The following is a 20,819-nucleotide window of genomic DNA, read 5'->3' as shown; positions in this document are numbered from 1 at the left end:
GCTGCTCGAGCCCCTTCAGCCCTTCCAACGTGCAGCAGGAGAGAGCAGTTTGTGGTGTGGGAGGAACCCAAATGGTTCATTCTCCCCAGCTCGCTGAGCCACCCTGGCAGCTCCTGCTGGTTTTGTCTCTGTTCAGCCTGGTTTGCACTGTGATTTCCACCCCAGCAGGGAATGGGAGAGGGCTGCAGCCCTGGCCTTGCTGCCCAGCTGGGTTTTAAGTCTCAGAGGACAGCACCTCTTTGGCCCTGTTGTCCACACAGTTGTGGTTCTCGCTGAATAGCTCTCCCAGTCAGACGTAAAGAAAAATAAAAGAAAAAACCCTGTGGAAGGGGGTTGGAAGGGGAATCATCTACCATTAACATAATTGTGTCTAAATGTGTGGTCCAGCTCACTGGAAGTCCTGCACAGAAAGGAACAAAATTAATTAGGAGTCCCAAAGGGCAAAATTTTCCCTGCAAGACAAGGTAAGAAGGACTCAGTCCACAGGAGGAGGAGAGGTGAGATTGGTTGGCTCCAAATATGCAAAGTCAATGGGCAGATCTGCTCTGGGTTGCCAAGGTCTGTTTACCACAGAAAATAAAAGAATCATGTCCAAGAGAGTACATTTTTGTAAAAGTATGGAAAAATGATCCAGGAGGAACCTTAAAGCAGCTTTTAGCTCTATATTTGTTCCTCAGTACGGTTCAGCCAATACCAAGAATTAAGGCAGGGACTCTCAGCAGCTTCAAGCCCGTTTCTCAACAGCCTGAGCTGCAAAATCAATCTCTCCAGATGGTGCTGTGGAAGTCTCATATCCTCTGTGAACCACGAGCAGACGGAGGTGCAGATTGTCCTCCAGGGGCTGCTCTCCCCAGTGGGTAACACAACTGAGTCAGGAGACAGCACTGCAAGTCATCATAAATCATGGTGACAAGCAACCCAACCACTCACAGGTCTCTACAGGAGCTGATGAATCATTTATTAAAGCTCCCATTAGTCATTTATTACTCCTTTATAAACCATTTTTCAGCTGGTATTCAAAATGGGAGCAAATCATATTTTTCACTTAAGACTCCCAGCACTAGTATATCTCAAGTCTCACCGTGGTGGGGTTTTGTCAAATTACACAGATTTTATTCTGTTCACAGGAGGCAAGATCTTTATTTTACCGGAAAATTCTTTTCTAAGAACATATATAATAAAAATAAATTTCTACCAGGCAAAATATTTTCCCTAATCTTGTTCTCCCTGGTGTGACAGAATTATTTCTGTGTAACATTTCTTTGTCTCAGAAACGGATGGAACTGAAGGCGAGGCTGGAGGTGGCAGAAAGAGGAATTGTGTGAGGAATGGTTGTTCCCTGGCCAAATGAAGTCTCTGTTTGTTATGTGCCAGTGAGAGCACTGTGACAAATCCCACTTTTCCAGGTTTGGCTAGGGATGGGCTGCAGTCCCAAATCTGTGGAGGAGGAGAAATGTGGGAAATGGGGGCAGTGCAGAAAGATCATCCCCTTCAACCACACCCTCTCAAGTGCCTGACAGGGTTTACCAAGGAAAGACAATATATCTGGTGTTAAGGGAAAATAACACATCAAAGAGCAGCAATGGAAGCTTTAAAAATTCAGGTCAGAAGATAAAGGCAAACAGAGTCAGAGGAATCTCATTTTTGAGCACACTCTGCAGGCAGGAATGGAGAAGTAGGATTCATTGGACTTCTCTTTTGGAGAAGGAAGAAAAGACAGAAAGGGGCCAAGTCCATATCTGTCTTGTGTTAAAACTCAGTTTTTTCCTCCCCCAGGTCTTAGGCAGTATCTGGGCAGAGTCAGGCCTCCAGGAACAGATACAAGAGGAGAATCTGCCAGCTCGTGTCTTTCAGCAGATGCCACATTGTTAATTTTTCATCACACCACAGCCACAGTGACATTAACTCTGGACTAAAATCCCTTTTTTTTTGCAGGATACAACACTGCAGTGATCTGTCAGCCACTCTTACAGTGACACAAGAAAAGAATTCTCAGTTTTGTTAATGTTCTAGGTATAAACACTCTGCACCCTTAGTGTTCATTCAGCCCAGCTCATTCCCACCCACTGGGAATATCCTGCAGGATGTAAGCCAGGTATCAGATTTTCCAGAACAATCTGTGCCTGCTCCTCACTTTGCTTTATTCTTTATTTTCACATAAGCAATCCCTTGCTGCTGAACAAAATTTGAGCTTAAGGCCTTTCCCTGCTGGAAAGGAAACTCCAAAATCCTCTGTGACACAAAATAATAATTCACAAAATTAATTTTAAAACTTTTTCCTGTTATAGAAATAAGGTTGTAAATTTTACAAAGAGGCCACTAACTTTACAAGCATCTCTATTTTCAATCTCTGTAATTTAAATCTGGCACAATATCCCAGCCACTGTGACCTTTTAAAAGGCAGGCCTTGCTACATCACCTGGGATTTTTGGAGGAACTCTTAAAATATTGCTCTATTTGGCATTAAAGATGAAATTATTAAAACCCCTGGAGGGAGCAGGGTACTGTTTGCACACCTGAATGGATTTTTACACTGCTCAGAGCCTATCATTAGCAGGAAGTGTAGCTGTGAGACAGAACAAGGCAGATATTTCGGGAGTGTGCGGAGTGACAGGGCTATAAGCAAATAATGAACTGGGCTGAAGCAATGTCTCATTTATTGAGCCATCAAAGCACCTGACACACGCTCCAAGCCTCGAGGGCCTCAGCTCTGGCTCTGCAGGCACTGGAATTGCTCTGCTGGATCACAGCCAGGATGCTCAGCTGCTCCTGGGGGTGCACCCTGGCACTCCGTGGGTGAATTTCCCTGCCTCACACTGGCCCAGGAGTGGGATGCAGGGAGGGGAAAAGGGTGGCTGGGAGAACAGCATCACTGGGCAAGCACTGCCTCTCCCAGGAGAGGGACTTTGCACAAGGTCAGGTAGGGATAGGACAAGTGGGAACTGCCTTTAGCTGAAGAAATGTGGATTTAAATTGGATATTTCCAAGAAATTCCTTCCTGTGAGGGTGCTGAGGAACAGGTTGCCCAGAGAAGCTGTGGCTGCCCCATCTCTGGAAGCGTCCAAGGCCAGAAATAATTTAATTTATTATTCCAGAAATTAAGTTATTATAATTTATTATTTATAATTTAATTATTTATTTAACAAAATAAATAAAAGAAGCTACACTCTGGAATCAAAGCTCCAGATTTACTGAATTTGAGCTTTCTCCTTCAGAAGTTACCTTGACAAATATTGTCTTTTTCTTTCAGCTCTAATTTGAATCAATAATATTGCAGCCTGTGGTATGCAACTGACATTAAAATGCAATAACTAAGCACTTCCAGCAGAAAATCAAATAAAGTGGCATTAAATCAACCGATAGACACCTCCTTCCTCTTATTTTAAACAGAGAATCTGCTCCTGAAGGGAGCTGGCACCATAGATGAAAGGCTGATTTTTTCTGCCTTCTCCATGGAATATGAATATCCCTTAGCAAGGCAAAGGAAGATTTCTGAGGTCATTAGCATCTCTAAATAGTGAAAGGTTCAAACCCACATCAAACCATTAAATAGGAAGAGAGGTGTCGCTATGGAAAATAAAAAAAATGCAAGAAAAATATCTAAGAGCAGACTTTTCAAAGAAAACAAGATAATGCTGTCTCTTCACACCTATTTAATTTCCATGCTAAAACCCACAAACTTTCCAGGATATAAATTTTACTGTCACTGACAGAACTGAATTTATGAGCATTTCTGAATTTCCACAGAAATTGATACCAACAATACATTTGTGGCTAAGCAGACATGTGAGTTTTTGTGTCCAAATTACCAAAATAAGTCAAACAGGAATATAGCTATAGAAAGACTTCTTCAAAAGAATTCAATCTAGAAATATTTCTTCCATATAATTCTCATAATTTGAGAAAAATTCTCCAGCTTTGGAAATTCAAGCAGGTAGAACTCTGACTGACATGAATTGCTATCAAGATTGATTAATCCAATAAATTCTTATTTCTAAATGCACCAAGCTGTCCTTGTACATTGTTATTTTCCAGAGGGTTAAAAAAAAAAATACAGCATTTCAAAGATATTTTAAGTATTGGTTGTCAGGAAATGGCTTTCAGAGCATTAAAAGCCTGATCTAAAAGGTGATTCTAAGGGAATTAATAGTTTGATCATAGTCACTTAATTGTCACCCATGTTCTTGAAGGGTTTGGATCAGTCTCTGCATGATAATTTTTAGGTGACTGGAACACTACTGCCAAAGCATTTTACTGATGTAGTTATAGATATTCCCTTAGCAAAATTGTCATTGTTTCTACTTTCTTCTTATTTTTTCTTTTTTTAAAAACCCTTCTCTGTAGTGTTTGAGTCTGGTATTCGTTTACTTTGCGTTTATAAAAGAAATAATTCTTCAAGTCAAATACCAGCAATTTGTTTCAATATAATCTGTTACCAAAGAGAAGAAGTAAAAATATACTTCAGGTTAAATAAAAAAAAACTTCTACAGCAATAAGTTTTCCTTTTCTTCTTCCACAATTATCTTAAAATCAGGATCCCTCAGGTTTGCTTCTTATATTTTGGGATTTTTTTCCTTAAAAGTTTCCAGAGCCCCAGGAAACTTTAATAGCAAAATCCAACCTGGCTGTAATTAGGTAGATTTTTTTAAACACTCTCATTCTCTCTAGATAACAAAAAAAAAAAAAAAAAAAAAAAAAAAAAAAAAAAAAAAAAAAGTCAGCCTCACAGTAAATGTAGGGGATGGAATAGGGGATGGAAGGGAACAGTGTGAGCAGGGCAGGAAGGCTGGGGCACACAGGCAGGGAATTCCCTCACCTTGCTTTTGGGGTTTATCAGAACCTTCAGCTGAAATCAATTTACAGGGAAAAAACAAACTTTCCTTGCAAATTCCACCTGTAGTTTAAATTTGAAGCTTTTAGGACTGGAGCTTTAATTCCAGAACCCCAGACTCTGGCTGGCTCACAGGGGAAGTGCTGCAGACAGGAAGAAAATGGTTTTTTCACCCACAGTCCTGATCATCCAAAGCCTAAAGCTAGTTTTGCTATTTCTCCCCACAGGAGCAAAAGGAGAAAGTTACCCCCAGGAAATTGATTTTACAGGTTTGCACCCTGCTAGCCAATCTCTAAATGACATAATTTTTTTTTTCCTTATGGTTGCACTGTGGTTTGGAGCTGATGCACACACGTTCATTAACGTGAAAAAAAAGAAAAGAGCAGCTCCAGGAAAGTCTGCCACACCGAGCTAAAAACATTCTGTACGTGCCTTCTTTCCTTAAAGAACATCTTTATATTTAGAAATGAGCTAATTAGGATTACTTGCACCATTTTGGAGAAAACTTAGCCAGCTCTTACCTCCTTCTTGGTGAATTCTGGTGCGTGGTCATTTTTGTCGTCGATAAGAATGGTGGCAGTGGCTGTGCCTGTCAGTCCCACATCCATCCCACCCATGTCCTTGGCTTCTATAACCAGCTCGTACTTTGGGCTTTCCATAGTCTGGAAAAAAAATAGAAAAGGAAAGGTTAAGGGAAAAAAAACTCCACAGAGATAACACACTATTTTAAATTAATATTAAAATAATACATTTTTAAAACCCCAAAACTTTATTTAGGCTAATAAAACATAGCAGAGAAACAGGTCTGTTATCACAGTTTTACTGAAACACAAGCACAGCTTTCTATGAGATCAGCTGCTACCCTGGAAACCTCATTTGCAATCCATCATGAAGGAGAATATTGGTAAACAGTACATAATTTATCCTGTTATTTAGGAAGATTAGGAAAGAGGTAAGAAATTAAAATACACTTGCTCTTTAAGAGTAAGCTCTTCCTTCAGTGCACCAATATTTAGCAGCTTGCTTCATCAGTGTTATGATGGGTACATAATTAAATACTAATGTCACAATCTACATATAAATTCACTTTATTAAATCCCATTCATTCTGGGTATTAGCATTTAGACTGGTAATCTAAGTTTGCTCCACTGCAAGAAACAAAAAAGCAGTTTCCAAAACAGGCAGAGACTTCCAGTTATTGCCCAAAGCCAATGTGTAGAGTGATATTAATGATTTATATTGCTGACATCTGATGGTCATGTCATGGGTACTTATCTGGCTGCCCACCTACTGCAGGACCAGACAGCACAGGCCCAGAGTAAAATCCAGCTTAATTTCCTCTCATAAAACACAGCCTCAATCTGGCAAAAAACCCCATTTCTGGTCAGTTCTGGAATGGGAACGTGCCAGCCTTTGGAATTCCCATCTCTCCCATCTGGACCAGGGGTCAGGAACAGCTCTGTCAAAGCTGAGTTTCTGATGTTCTCAGCATCAGAGCCTGCTCCCCTGGCACTCGTAGGGAATTCTGCCCTGGATTTCAGTGGGACTTCAATAAGATGAGTTTTGTGTGGCTGCCTCGAGTGGAAGCACCTGCCCAAAGCCCACGTGAGCAACATCAGCACGGAGGCCACAGGTGGGCAAGTGCTGCAGCCACCTCTGAAGCCACACAGTGAGAACCTTTGAGACAGAGCAAAAATTTATCAGGGTAGAAATCTATTTGGATTTAGGTGAAATGTGCCGCTTTGAACTTGCTAACATAAGTAAAATATGCTGCTCAGTCTGGTAACTGCAGCACTAGCAAAACTGCCCCAGCTAAGGAGAAAGAATGCAAATTTCCAAGCTAAAGAGATAAGAGATAAGAAAGACTCCTTGGACCTTGAAGCAGACAGTGCAGAGTGACCCAGGAGTTCTCTCTGTACTTTCTGACAAAAACTGAGTACAAGTGTAACTAGCTGTAAGTGTAATGCGAAATCAGCAGAATGAATATGCATGAACCTATTGTGAAATTCTATGAATATTTAAGTTAGTAAGAGTAATAAAAAAGGATCGGGAGTTTTCAGGGGACGCATGTCCTTTGAAGGGAGATGATTCCCCACATGAGTCCAGCGCTGTAATAAACATACCGTCCCTACAAATCTTTATAGGAATTGTGGGGGTCTTGATTTTTCACTGCAATTCACCTTACATTGCCCAGGAATGTTCATCCAGCCCCTCCTGGACAATAAACCCACATCCCATGGGGAAAGCTGCAACAAAGCCGCTGCTTTTGGAACCTTTTGGATCTGTGTCTGCAAGAGCCCAGAGTTCCCAGCTTTGATATCCCTCGTCCATGTCCTTTATCTAACAATTTCCCAGGGAATTGTCAGGTTTGGACACAGCCCAGCAAAGCAGCCTCAGCCTCTTGGGTCACCCAGGCTGCTCGGCAGCCAAGGGATTTGGAAGCATTTCCCAGATTGTGAGTTTTGCACTGTATGTTCTCCTAGGCACATCCTACCATCTCTTTTTTTGGAGAACTTGTGAGAAGGAGATCCCAGCTCGTCAGCAGGTAGATTTGGAAGCATTTTTAGGCCAAGAGAGAAGCAACCACCTCAGTTGCTCATCAGCTCAGCTATTATGAAATAATAAATTTACATGTGAAATCAACAAGTTAAGCCAGAAGATAAATTCTGTTCTAAAAAGACATGGACTGCTAGGAAATCAGATGACACTGCCACACAGGGAATCCTAAGAAATGCATTTCCTGTAGTCTTGCAACATTATTCCATGAAATTCATCTCAGAAGGTGGCAAACCAAGACCAGGAGTTTGATTTATAACATCATAAAAATATACGCAAAGAAGTATTACTGACAGGTCTGCAACACAAACTCATGCCATGGAGGGGAACTAAATTTACAGTTTTCATATATTTGTTTTCTAAAGTGCATTAAAACCTGAATGAGGCTTCTCTTGCCTCCCCAAGCTGTGACTTTTTCATTATTTTGATTAGAAAGTTGTTATTATTGTATGGAAAACTTGCAAAGCCATTAATCACTTCATGTTTATAAGCCTCTTTGCTCAGAAAGATGCCCATTTTTACTCACAAATTGGCCTTTTTTCCTTTGAAAACCATCCCATTTTCTATTGAAAGCAAGCCCATTTATGCTAGAAATTGCATCCACTGCAGCAGAAATGTCTGTGACAGGAGTCTAATGTTTAAGCTCATGCAAAATATGGAAAACATTGAATTCTGAGTAGTATTTCATATAATTATGAATACTTTACAGTTCCCTGCTATGCAGCACTTCCTACAACTTGTTCTGACACCAAATATTTGCTGTGTCAGAGGAAGCAGCTGCTAACAGATGCAAACCCTGAGCAGAGGTTTGTTCCCATCAGAGGCTCTCTCGCTTGTAAAGGAGCTTGCAGAATTCTCCTGCTTCCAGCCCAGCAGAGCCAGGCAGCAGCAGGGATTGTTTGGAGCAGTGAGATTTACTGAAAACCTGGATTTCTGCAGACAGAGCAGGGATCCCTGTGCAGCCCCGTTCTGCAGGGATGCCACTTCAGGGATGTGCTGGAGGGTCAGGGCTGCTCTGGAATATCTCACAGCACCTCCTCAGCATTTCCCTCTCCTCAGGGCTCAGACTTTTGACCCCAGTGTGTTCTCCCTCCTTTTCCTCCTATCTTGTGAGGAATAAGTGCTGCTGGAAGGAGGCAGTGGAGGAGAACATCCTTCCTTCCCCATCTCCATCCCTGCCTAGCTGCAGGTGAGCAATAAAAGCAGCACCCAAAATTTGTATCATTTTGGGACCCCACAGAGACTCAGCCATGTCCTACCGAGTCACTGCCTGCCACTAAACCCAGGCCTGCTCCTAAGTGGCCTAAGCACAGCCTTGCAAAAGCAATCCAGTCCAGCAATGGACAGTGAGATATCAGCAACAGAAATAAGCCCCAGCTCTCAACAAGTGGGATCTCCAAAGGATAATGGATTATTTTAATAAATGAGCATCAAGTTTCTGCTGGTGTGGTTTGTTATTTATCAGCTGTGACTTTGTGGAGTGTGACACTGTTGAGAGGGTTTGTATAATTACAGCAGGAGAACCATTCCTTTCCCCATAAATTTTCCCTGTAGTCACTCAGCCACGGCAGGGGTGACACTGCCGGCTTGTGTGGTTTGCCAAGGAAGTGAGCTGTGTCCTCAGTGCTTTCCTTCAAAGGTGCCCTCCCTGCCATCCCCACCAGAGCTAACATTCCCATCAGTTCCCACTGCCCTGCTGCCCTGACAGGGCTGGCTCAGCACCACAGAGCAGGCAGAGGCCAGCAAAGGCACTTTGATTTCAGAGTTCAGCTTCCTGACAAAGGCAGCAGGAGCTAATCACAGCACAGGGAAATAAACAGTGCAGTGCAGGCACTCACAGGTGGAACGAGCCAAGGGAGAGCTTCTGGGTAATGCTGAATGAAAGCAGATGATGATGGGTTTCTGCTGGGTTTTAATCTTTCAATATTACAGATACAATAAAAAGCCATCAGTGAGTGAAGAGAATCAAGCCCTGGCTGTGAGCATTTCCCACCAGCAGCAGCAACAGTCCAAGCCTTGGTCTGGGCTGTAGGGCATCCAAATTCAGCTGGAATCAGCAGAACCACCAGTGCAGTAGAACTCAAAATGTAAGGTGGGAACCAGTGGAACTACTTGGGTGGTTGCAGGGAAGGTTTAGGGCCCTTGAGGCTGTGATTCCCTGCAGCAGCACCCAGGGCTCTGCCAGCAGCAGGACTGCAAGCACTTTCCCCAGGAAGCCCCCAGTTCAATATTCCTCCAGTGCCCCCCCTGCAAGTCACCCTTGGATTGCATATTTTGGACAGGGCAAGCTCAGTACCCAGCACCAAGCCTTCCTTTAGCGCTTCAGTCCTCATCCAAAAAAAAAAGAAAAATACTGGGGAGAATAGAAATCCCCAAATTCCCAGAAAGTTGCTGAAATCAAAACAAATTATGTTTGTGAAGCAAACAACACACAGAACTTTCAAAATGCTTACAAGTGTTTTAAGAATCCTTTCAATACTAATTATCAAAAGAGAGTTTTCTGACTATTCCATACATATTTGTATTTCTGTAATGATACAACAGTGCCTCGACTCTTCTATTTAAAATTCTGTTTATAAACTATGTATTCATGCATAATTCTTTATCAGGAGTGTGCTGCAATATCATATTTGGTACTAATGACTTTATAATATAATGCTAACCAGAAAGAAAGAAATCTTCGGATTGAAATAATTTCAGTTGGTGCTAAATAAATGCTTGTGTTAATTTAAGATGATAATTGCATATAATACATACTGAATATGTCCTATTAAGACATAATCAATGTTCTTGTTGAGTAACAATATCAACATTGAATCTAACGTTATCCCAGAGTGCGCTTGTCAGGATTTTGACAAATGTAAAATTAAAAAAAAAATGAAGCAAAGTGACTATTAGCAGCTCTAACAGACATAATGCTTTGATAATTATAATATCAGCATTTATTTTAAATGCCAGTTGCTGCTGCTTAAAAGGGCAATATACACAGAGGCTTTGCAAATAGAGCTTGAATTACAGTCTGATGAATAGAAAAACCCAAACTCTTTTGTAACATAAATCCTCTTTAGCTCACCAATTTCCAACTTTTTCATATCATAAAGGAAGGTCTACAGTTTAATCACTGTAATAATGTACTTCTGTTATGAATAAAATCAATATCTATTTACTACCCGTGGGAGATGTGGAGTCCATGGGTATATCTGGAAGCAAAAGGAAGACTAAATTTTCTCCTTCAGCAGTAACCATTAAAAAAAGAAAAGAAGTTGCTCCAAAGTGTTTGAACCAAATTGGTTTCCTGGCCAGAGTTATTTGTTATTCATCATGATGAAATCTGTGACTATTTAATATATAGGATCAAGACTTTAATTCCTCATAACTTACACATTTATTTTAAATTACACATAAATTTACACATTTAATCCTTCATAATGCTGGCCTGAGCAAAGGGCTTGTGTATGTGGATGAGTTTGTTACATTTTACATGAAAATACAGGAATTTTATGGGCATACTTTCAACAGCCTGTGTAAAATTACAAGTTTTGACTGATGTACAAATTAGGATTTGGATACTGAATTAATATCACTTTGTAGAAGGCTGTAGAAGGCTGTGCATCTTGGCTGTTATATATATATTTATATAAATATTAATATAAATATTAACACCACTTAAGGGGGTTTCCTTACACGGATGGTGATATTCATAAGAATTTCTCCTCAGGTTGAGATCAGCAACCTCCAGGGCAGAGCAATGGCTGAAGCTTAGGTTTAGTCTGAGATATTTCCCCTTAAATCATTCCTGTTAGTTAGTCTGCTCCTAAAAGTAAGCCCAGGGAAGAGAGCAAATATTCAGTATTCTAAATAAAAATAAAAGACACAACACCACTGAAGTTGATGCCTCTACACTGTTTTTTACCAGGCAAAGATATTTCCCTTCATAACAGAGGGGAGGTGGATCTGCAGCAGCTACTCACTAGATGCTCGTGGTCTGGGAAGAAGGTCGTTTTCCATGTCAGCTGTGCTAGAAGTATAAAGTACTGTAATAATTTTCAATAGCTTTGGAGAATAAGAATCACTATGTTCCAAGGAAAATACTTGCTGTCAAATATACTGAAATATGCTTTTCTTTTTAAAACACAAGCTATGTTTCAGCTTTCCTCCTGGACCAATGTATGCAATTTCTTTTTTATTTTTTTTTTCATTTTTCAGGCAAAAATTCAGTTGTTCCTCATAATTAAACAGTGCTGCAGAAATCTTTCACTCCAGTGTGAAAGCATCAATTATTATGTAACTTTTTGAGCTGATTTTAGACCACTTAATCACCCTTATTATTCCATATTCAGAATACAGGAATGCAAAGACAGCACTCCTCTCACCCAAACCCTCTGTCAGCAGCAGAAGTGGCTGGAGTGAGGGTCTGCTCCCCAGGAACGGGCTTGGTGAGAGAAAACACAGCTCCATGATGGTCTGTAAACAATTACAGACCCTGCTGTGTGCAAACATCCCCTGCCTGGCTGTGTCACTGACCGTCCCCTTCCAAGGGCTCTAAAGAACACACACAGCCATCCTTGCTGGGACAGAGCTCCTCTGGGCTCAGAAATCAGGCAGTTCCAGAACCTAGAATTTTGGCAATTCCAGAGCTCAGAATTAATGGCAACCCCAGAACTCACAATTCAGGACAATCCAAGGCTCAGAATTTAGGCAACTCTAGAGCTCAGAAATCAGGCAAATCCAGAACTTAGAATTCAAGCAATTCCAGAGCTCACAATCCATGGCAATTCCAGAGCTCAGAATCCATGGCAATTCCAGAACTCGGAATTCAGGCAATTCCAGAGCTCACAATTCATGGCAATTCCAGAGCTCACAATTCAGGACAATCCAGAGCTTGAATGCATGAAAGAAAGTTCAGAGCTCTCAATTCAGGACAATTCCAGAGCTCAGAGTTCAGGGCAATTCCAGAGCTCAGAATCCATGACAATTCCAGAGCTCAGGATTCATGACAACCCACCTTGCTGGAGCTCCCCCGCCCTTCCTGCAGCCACAGGAACCTTTTGGGAAAGGAACCATGGAAATCATGGCACATCTTCCCATGTGCTGCATCAGAGTCCTCCCTTTCACAGACCCTGCACCCAGGAGAGCCTCCAACCCTCCCTGTCCTTGCACCACTGTGTTGCCCTGATTTTTAAATAGTTCTTTTATAGTTCTTTTGAAAGTTTTAAAGTTCTCATAAAACTTCTTTAGCCTTCTAATAATGTTTACATGTTTGAAAGTCAGAATTCCCGCACAATTTCATGTATAAATAGAATAGTTTACATATTTCTCTGTGGGTGGAGAGAAATGATTGATTCATCTTTAAACCAGCGTAGTTGGAGAGGTGGTAATTCCATCCTCCAATCCACGGTCACCTTTAGAATTCTATAAATACCAAATGTTCAAATAAAACTTGCTCTTTTTCTCCTTTGAACTTACCAAGTTTCTGTGTACTCATTTCATGTCCAAAGCAACACCACTGAGTATTCTGGTGCTTTAAATGGCACCTGGCACTACTCCTACTCCTTACAGACTCTAAACCTACCACTGTTTATACTCCAATTTCTGGTGCTGGATAGAAAACACTGTATGTCATCCACATTAATGAACTGTACCCCCCAAAAAAACCCCAAGGATGGACTTGGTTACATCATTTCCCCAGTGCTTAACATTTTCCAAAGCTTCATACTGAACACTGCAACAATGCTAGAAAGCAAAAAAAAAAAAAATATCCAAGGGTTCCTCCATTAAAATGAGAATATATCGTTGGAGATGTTAAGAGTCTGACTGACAAGTGTAGGAGCCACCATTCCTGCCTGTCCTGATTATTGCACTTCTTAAAAAATATTGCAACTGCTACACAACCTGCCAAGTTATGCCTAATTATATTTACAAAGGTAACAATTTGGACAGAGCATATGAAAAGAGCTCAGAATAAATAAATGTCTGCATCAGGACACCTGGCTGGATGAGGGTAGGTAAGAAGCACTTCAAGTTTATCAACAGGATTTTCAATCTGGTTGTCTCCATCAGCAAAATCTCAAGTGAGCTGTCAGGAGCACTCAAGATAAGAATACCCTTCTGTATTACAAATATTTACTTCAACAAAGCTTATTTTTTTTTTTCCCAAATCATTGTGCTGCTGTAGCAAATGTTCATTTTGAAAAATCAATATATTTCCATAAAAACTGGTCTCCTGCAATACCCAATCAGCTCTATTTGCAGTGTTAATTATATATTTCATTTTAACAGTTGCAATTTGCAATTCAAATAATCCACAGGCCAAAAGGTATTTGCTGAAAAAAATGGTCAAATAATTTTCAGCTATTAACATATTAGAGTTGTACAATCTGTTTGCAGACAATTTGTGAGGAGAAAAGAGGGCAAAGTTGTTCTAATAAATTATTAGTTGCAAATTATTGAATCATTCCTAGTCCCTGCCATAGGTAGGAATGAGTCTATTTAAATCCAAAAACGTGAAAGGAGAGAGAAGTTTCTCCTACACAGTAACCTCAAATGGTTTTTAGTCGAGACAGTTTTTCAAATATCTCTATATAAAAATCCCAGTGCTGAGAGAATTCCCCGAGTATGTGGAGGGTGTAAAGGTCAGATAAAATGGATCAGGACAGAGATGAGCATTGGAGTTCTGCTGGAACTCTGAGAGAGGAGAAATCAGGAACAACCCCAAAAGCATTCAAGCCCGAAAAGATTCTCAGGCTAGAATAAATCAGCACAGCTTCACCGACTTCAAATGGACTTCCCAGGTTCATTTGCACTTTTATTAGGTTTTAACTTGCCCAGTTTGTGAATGAAAAACTGGCAGGTTCCCATAGGTTTGTATTGAAACCAAACCAGAACTCAGGGTGAGAGGCTGCTTCTGAAACATCACGGCACCAAAAACACGGGAGCCAGAGGTCCCAGAACACACACTCTGGAAAAAAGCCCAAAAATCCCCAAAACAGGAGGATGAAGGTGATTGTTCCTGCCTTGTTGCAGGTATAATCACATAAAAATTAGGGAAATCTGCAGTAGTCACAAGAGGATGCCTGTGTTTGTGCAGCACAGCCCCTGGGCACTGGTGACAAGTCCAAGGCGTGGACCCACAGGGCAGGGATCACCCTGTGCTGTAAATATTTCACACAGCAGGGACAGCAGCTGATCAGCAGTCCCTCACTTACTGGGGACAAGCTGCTTTCCCAAATGCTGTGGCCAGGAGCCCCTAATCACTGACCCCACAGATAAACACACACTGGACCTGCAGCCAGGGCAGCCCTTCACTGATTCACTGAGCAGAGAAACAAAAGGCTGGGAATCAAGCAGCTTTCCCCATGCTTGAGTTTGCTCCTCCTGGAGTCTGATTCAGGCTCAGGAAGCCTTGAAGTGTTTCCTGCAGGATTTGGAGGAGGATATTGAGCAGCCCTGGAGTTTTATCTCCTTAGGGTGGCAAGAAGCAGAGTGGAACAAGGCAGAGGTAATGGTTTTATGTCAAAGGAGGGCAGATTTAGATTGGATGTGAGGGAGAAATTCTCCCCTGTGAGGGTGGGCAGGCCCTGGCACAGGTGCCCAGAGAAGCTGTGGCTGCCCCTGGATCCCTGGGAGTGTTCAAGGCCTGGTTGGACAGGGCTTGGAGGAGCCTGGGTTAGTGGAAGGTGTCCCTGCCCATGGCAGGGGTAGAAGAAGATGAGCTTTAAGGTCTCTTCCAACCCAAAACATTCTATGATTCTACGCAAACTTGAAGCACTTCAACTTAAGGTTATTTTCCATATTTTTCTTGCCTTGCAAACCAAGGTCTGAGCCAAGGAGGTAACTAGGGCACAGCTTAACTCCTGACACCACAGGTCCCTGTGCTCCCAGACTGCACTTCCTAGCACACAGTTCTGGAGGAATGTATTGCAGGAACCTGAGCAAAACCCAGTGCTGATTATTTTATGATCTTCTGCCATCAAGCAATCCATCATCTCACCAGAGCTGAATTTAGATTAATCAAGTTTATACATCTGAGACCTTTCTGGAATCCAATGCAACACTTGCTCTAATCTACCTCATCATTCCAAGACACCACAGACCCTCACAGAGCTTTTCTTCACCTTTTCATCAAACAGCAAATCCTGTTGGATGTGCAGCCGAGTCAAGACCATTGAAATGCATCCAGCTGGCGAGAGCAATGCCAGGGAAGCTGCTTTACCACTTGCCCAGGCAGGGTTTGTATGGACTGCTGCTTCACTGCTGCTCGGGACATGTGGCAAGCACATTTCTCTCTGTGCACCTCAATAAAAAATCCTGAGAGAGAGAGAAATGTGCTTGCCACAGGGACACACCTTTGGAACTGAACTTTCCCATTGCTTACACTTTGTATCACTGAGAGGGCAGCAACTGAATTTCTTCCAGCTGAAATTCAGCCGGAGGATATGCCCTGGGCTCACCTATTTGTCACAGCCCCAAAGGCTGTGACACCACAAGACTGTGGCACTCTGCCTTAGGTTACAAGATCTGGCCGGGGGTGTGTGTTCTGTTGCCATCTGTTAGTGGTGGGACAGGTATCTGCTGTTCATTGGGCAGTTTTTTCTTTATCTCTCCCACAACCAATCCTCCCTCCAGGAGATCTCTTCTGTTCATGGGCCATTAATTATTAATTATCTTCTGTTCATGGCCAGTGAGTGTCCCTGCATGGCTGAGAAAATTCCATCATCCCATGGGGAGAGGCTCCGCCCAGGGGGAGGAGCCAAGCATTCCTACCTGGATACAATCTGACACCTGGAACACCACAGCAGCCTTTGTCCACTGCATTCCCAGAGGAGCAGCTTTCTGCCCCACTGCATTCCCAGAGGAGCAGCTTTCTGCCCCACTGCATTCCCAGAGGAGCAGCTTTCTGCCCCACTGCATTCCCAGAGGGAGCCCAGGCCCATCTCCAGCAGCCCTGGAGCTTCAGAGGAAAACTCCAGCCTTGTCCAGGATCCTGCTCCAGCAGAAGCACAGCTGGCACTGCAGGAGGGCTGAGCCCCCGTGGAATGGCACTGCTGCCACCACCCTGACCCACAGGCTGCCAGGGCCTGTTCTGACTCTGGTAGTGCTGTTCTGTATGACTGCATTTTTATTTTTGTTTTTCCTAATAAAGAACTCCTATCCCTACTCCCATATCTTTGCCTGAGAGCCCCTTAATTTCAAAATTATAACAATTCAGAGGGAGGGGGTTTACATTTTCCACTTCAGGGGAGGCTCCTGCCTTCCTTAGCAGACACCTGGCTTTTCAAACCAAGACACACTCACTGACCAGGATGAACCATCTGAAAGGACCTCTTGCAGAGGCCTCTTAAGGAGGTTCTCCATCCTTAACCTCAACCAGCACCTCTACATCCACAACAGCTCAGCATCATTCCTGTGCCCTGTTCACACTGGAGGATGTGAAGAAAGCTGTTTGCTAAACCAAACCAGGCTGTGACAGGATCTTTGCACAGCAGCTGAAGATAAAAGTTTTCCATGATTTTCAATTTATAATCATCTAACCCAGTATCTTCTGCCTAGGCAATAAAAGATAATAAGTTTTGTGATACCTGCCTAATGACAATTTTTTAGATGATGTGTTATGAAATGAATCAAAATGCAGTTTACTGGGTTAACATCAGAAATCACATTCTCACAAATTAGGCTCACTTAGATTATATTTCCCTCTCTAAACATTCCAATTCCCCCAACAGAAAGCAATGTGATAAAGGTCAGGATGGAAATTGTGTTTCTGCTGTGTAATCTGCTTTGCAAATTTGTATCAGTGGTCAAAATGCCCAGAAAACTCAATTACTGACTTGTTACAACAAACACACATCAGCAGGCCCCGGCAGACAGAGGTTATTTCTAAAATTAGTACCCTAATGCAAAAAGCATAGTCTGTGATTCCAGATGTACAGCCTTTGCTTGATGTTTATATTGTTAAATATTAATGGAAGCACCGTCTATTATTTCAAGCAAATTACCAGGGACATAATAGTCTAGTTAAATAGGTGCATTGTCAGTTGGAGCTGGAGGGGAACAAAAGCCTCTGTGTCTGTTTGAATACCACATTTCAACGTGGAATTCTAATCAAAATAGTCATCAAATGTTACTTTTAATCACTATTATCATTTTTCCTTGAACTTTCATTTTTTATGCAAATCTTATTTTAGAGTTTAGTGTTCTATTGCCGGCAAGAATTCCAGGTAGCTTTTGAAAGAGAGGACCCTGCTGAGAGTGTAATGAATCAGTAAATGATACCAGCTTTGCTCGTGGACAAAAACAATTCTGGTGGCTGCATTTACACTCTCATTGGGTTGTACCTGCAGAATATAAATTGGCCTAATTCTAAATCATCCAAGGGAAAATGATGCAAAATGGATTTCAATTACACTATTTCTGTTTTACCAAAAAGCTTATCACACTATGGGGTGAAAAATCAACCCCTCCATAGGATTTGTGTTCTGATGAAAGATGTAACAATGGAATTTTACATTTAAAATTTCTCCAGTCAATTTCATTATTTTCTTTCTTACTCCTACATATCTTCTTATCACTTCCTTTCATGATAAAAAAAAATTAAAATACTTTTTTGGAAGTCTTGCATTTTCTGCTTCAGTTAAAAAGTTATCTTTTTGCAAGACCTTTACAACCACACTTTTATTTTCTAAGAGCATCTGCCAACCAACCATCTCCCCACCATCATCCTTAAGTCAGGCTGTGTCTTCTTGCAACCAAACCAACCTTTGTAGGTTATTCTCACTTTCAGACTTAGGCTGCCACTGCCTCATGCAGATTTTGCACTGCAGTACAGCTGTTTTTGTGAAACAATAATTTACATGACAGAAAATATAGGACAGGTTGAACAAATAAGAAAAAATAATACTGCAGGATAAACTCAGCTTCCCTGCTGTGCTCATGCTACTCAATGTCAGAAATTTCTGGAGGCCTGGTGCTCTATAAAGTAGTTTTTTATACAACTTTCCTTTAGGAGAGCTCCCAAGGCACACTGGAAAGAAAAACAAATTCTTGGTAATGTGCAGAATAAAAGAAGAAATAAAGATAAGAGTTAATGTCTGAGAGAAATCTACTGGTTTTGTATTAAAGGAGGACAAACTGCAATTAAGTGAAAACCATGTAGCACGAGACAGAGGGAAGGTGAATGCAGGAGGTGGGGTACAGGAGCACGTGGGTGAGCAGAGGTCAGGGAACTACAATGGAGAGAGCTCAGAAAGAGTTGTGCAAACTCCAAAATTTCCAGGCAGTTCTCGTAGACTAAAAGCAGCAAAGCCAACAAAGGGGAGGACGTTATGGGAGGCACTGGTAGCAGGAGGAGAAGTGGCAGGAAAGAATACCTGAGCCCTTTGAAGAACTGGCAAGAGACATCCACAACGTTACTGAAAGAGCTTTTCAAAGGCAGGGAGAGCTGGGCTGTGCATCTGAGCAGCACTTCCATACTCAGCCCAGCCCTGGAAGCCCTGTGCTCTCAGAACCTCAGCCCTGCCTTGAAGGTGAAGGGTTTGGATGCTGCTGCTTGTCCAGGCTGGGCTCCCTGGGGATGTGGAATGCTCTTAAACTGCACAGTCTGTGTGCCTCAGCTCTGCCAAACCCACGTCCAGCTGTTGTGCAGAGAGAGCTGTGCAGTCCCTGAGTGCCTGGAGGGATCCACACATCCCTGAATTCCCGGCGTGGCATGCGAGCGTGGCTGACGTGGCACACGCAGAACTGCAGCACGGACAAGTTCTGCCAACATCTCAGGGGCTGCGGTGTCCCTGTGTGTCGGGATGACCCCAAGAGTGTAAAAGTCCTCATTTCCCAGCCCACGCAACCAAAGAAGTCGTCGGAATGCTTAGGGTCAGCTTCTTAAGGTTGTCTATTTTTCCTTATCTACAACATTCTGTCTCTGACCTGCTGAGCTCTGTCCAGCAGGTCGGCCATGGCATTCTGTCTGCCCTCAGGGCGGTGTTTACATTTTATACCAAAAACTACCTGTACTGTGCTTACAATAATGTGCCAATATCTGTCATCTATGTTGGACAGTGTGTCTCTACCTTAAACCAATAGAAAAGTGTCACCATCACAGCAAGACATGGAGGGCAAGAAGAAGGAGAAGAAGGCCTGGACGTGCCCAAATCCCTCCATCTTGTACCCCTGAATCACATTCTAAAAACCCCAAAATTCTCCTTTTCCACCCTGTGTCAATTCACCTATTACACTACTCAAACCCTTGTGGCTTGTATATAAAGTTGGTAACTTTTCCCACGGGCTAAAATGGAAGCCACAGGTGTTTTTGACTTCGTGCCAAGGTCTCCAAGCCCCCTGACAGGGCCTGGAGACAGCCAGGGCAGCCAGAGGGATGTCCTGGACTCTGACACCCACACTCTGAATGTTTTGGTAAGCAAGCTTGGCCACAAGTAAGGCAAGAGCTTTGAAACCACGAAAGAACCTGGGTCAAAATCCAGCCCCTCGCAGACACACACAGAAAAATGTGATTTTGTATTGCTGACAGCTCCTAAAGATCTGCAATTAAACCAAATAAATGACTGAGGCACCTTTTCAGTTCCTTGCAGGTTGGCATTTCCTGTGTCTGGAATGTGCACTGTGAAATTTGTATTTCAGGGCACCCTCCAACACCCATTGGTCCAACAGGACATTTGATACTGACCTCAAGCAGCTCAAGATCTAATTCCTGACATTTCTGCAGGCCACAGAGTGTGTGACATCCTGGAATGCCCTACAACCTTTACTGAGCCCAAAACACTTTTATTCACATAATTAATTTATATGCACAAATCTCTTGCTGAAACCAGCACTGAGCTGCAGGATCAGGTTCATGTGCTGGAACTGCTCCAAAGCACTTCTGCAAAATGGGAATCAAAGCAGGCCCAGCAACCGTAGATCTAATGGGATTTAAATATAATTAATATTGAATACTAAAAATTATGGTGTGTAATCATAATGACAATTCAAGCTTAACAAGTGCAGCACAGTAATGAATGAATTAAAAGCAATACACTTTCTCACTCTCAACAGAAGTGTTTGAAACTATGTTTTAATACAAATCCACTGTTTGAACTGAGATTAACAAATATTAGTCTCATTATAAATTTTAATATTATTTGCATAAACTTTATTGAGAGAGAAAAAAAAGAAAGAAAGAAATTCCAATTTCACAAGAAAACTGGAAAATTGAATTTTGTTAAAAGCCTATCTTAAAAGTCCCTTTAAGTTAAACAGATTTCCAGAGGCAGGAAATGCTGAGTTAACACTACAACAAATTGGAAGGGAGGCTACAAGTGAAGCAATTAGCTTAATAAATAGATGGAGAAGATGCTTCTAAAATTACTGCCTTTGTCAAATGTTCAGCATCTTAAGCCTGGTAAGATGCTGTTTATCAAAGCAGGAATGCAATTGCTGGTGA

General features: G+C 42.1%; 1 protein-coding gene across 5 annotated transcripts in view; it reads right to left on the bottom strand.

Moving 5' to 3' along the window:
* Nucleotides 1-20,819, bottom strand: part of CDH13 (cadherin 13) — a 748,238-nt gene that overhangs the window by 377,809 nt on the left and 349,610 nt on the right. For all 5 annotated transcript variants that reach the window (XR_008438903.1, XR_008438901.1, XR_008438902.1 and 2 more), the window contains exon 8: nt 5,353-5,493. Coding sequence is in view for 2 of the 5 variants with exons in the window: in XM_053987830.1 (XP_053843805.1) it covers nt 5,353-5,493 (141 nt within the window). In the remaining 3 variants the exon portion in view is untranslated. The remainder of the gene's footprint in view (nt 1-5,352; nt 5,494-20,819) is intronic.

The sequence above is a fragment of the Vidua macroura genome, chromosome 11 (genome assembly GCF_024509145.1).
Source record: "Vidua macroura isolate BioBank_ID:100142 chromosome 11, ASM2450914v1, whole genome shotgun sequence".
Lineage (NCBI taxonomy): Eukaryota > Metazoa > Chordata > Aves > Passeriformes > Viduidae > Vidua > Vidua macroura.
The sequence above is the reverse complement of the archived record's forward strand: the minus strand, read 5'-3'. Positions and strand labels throughout refer to the sequence as shown.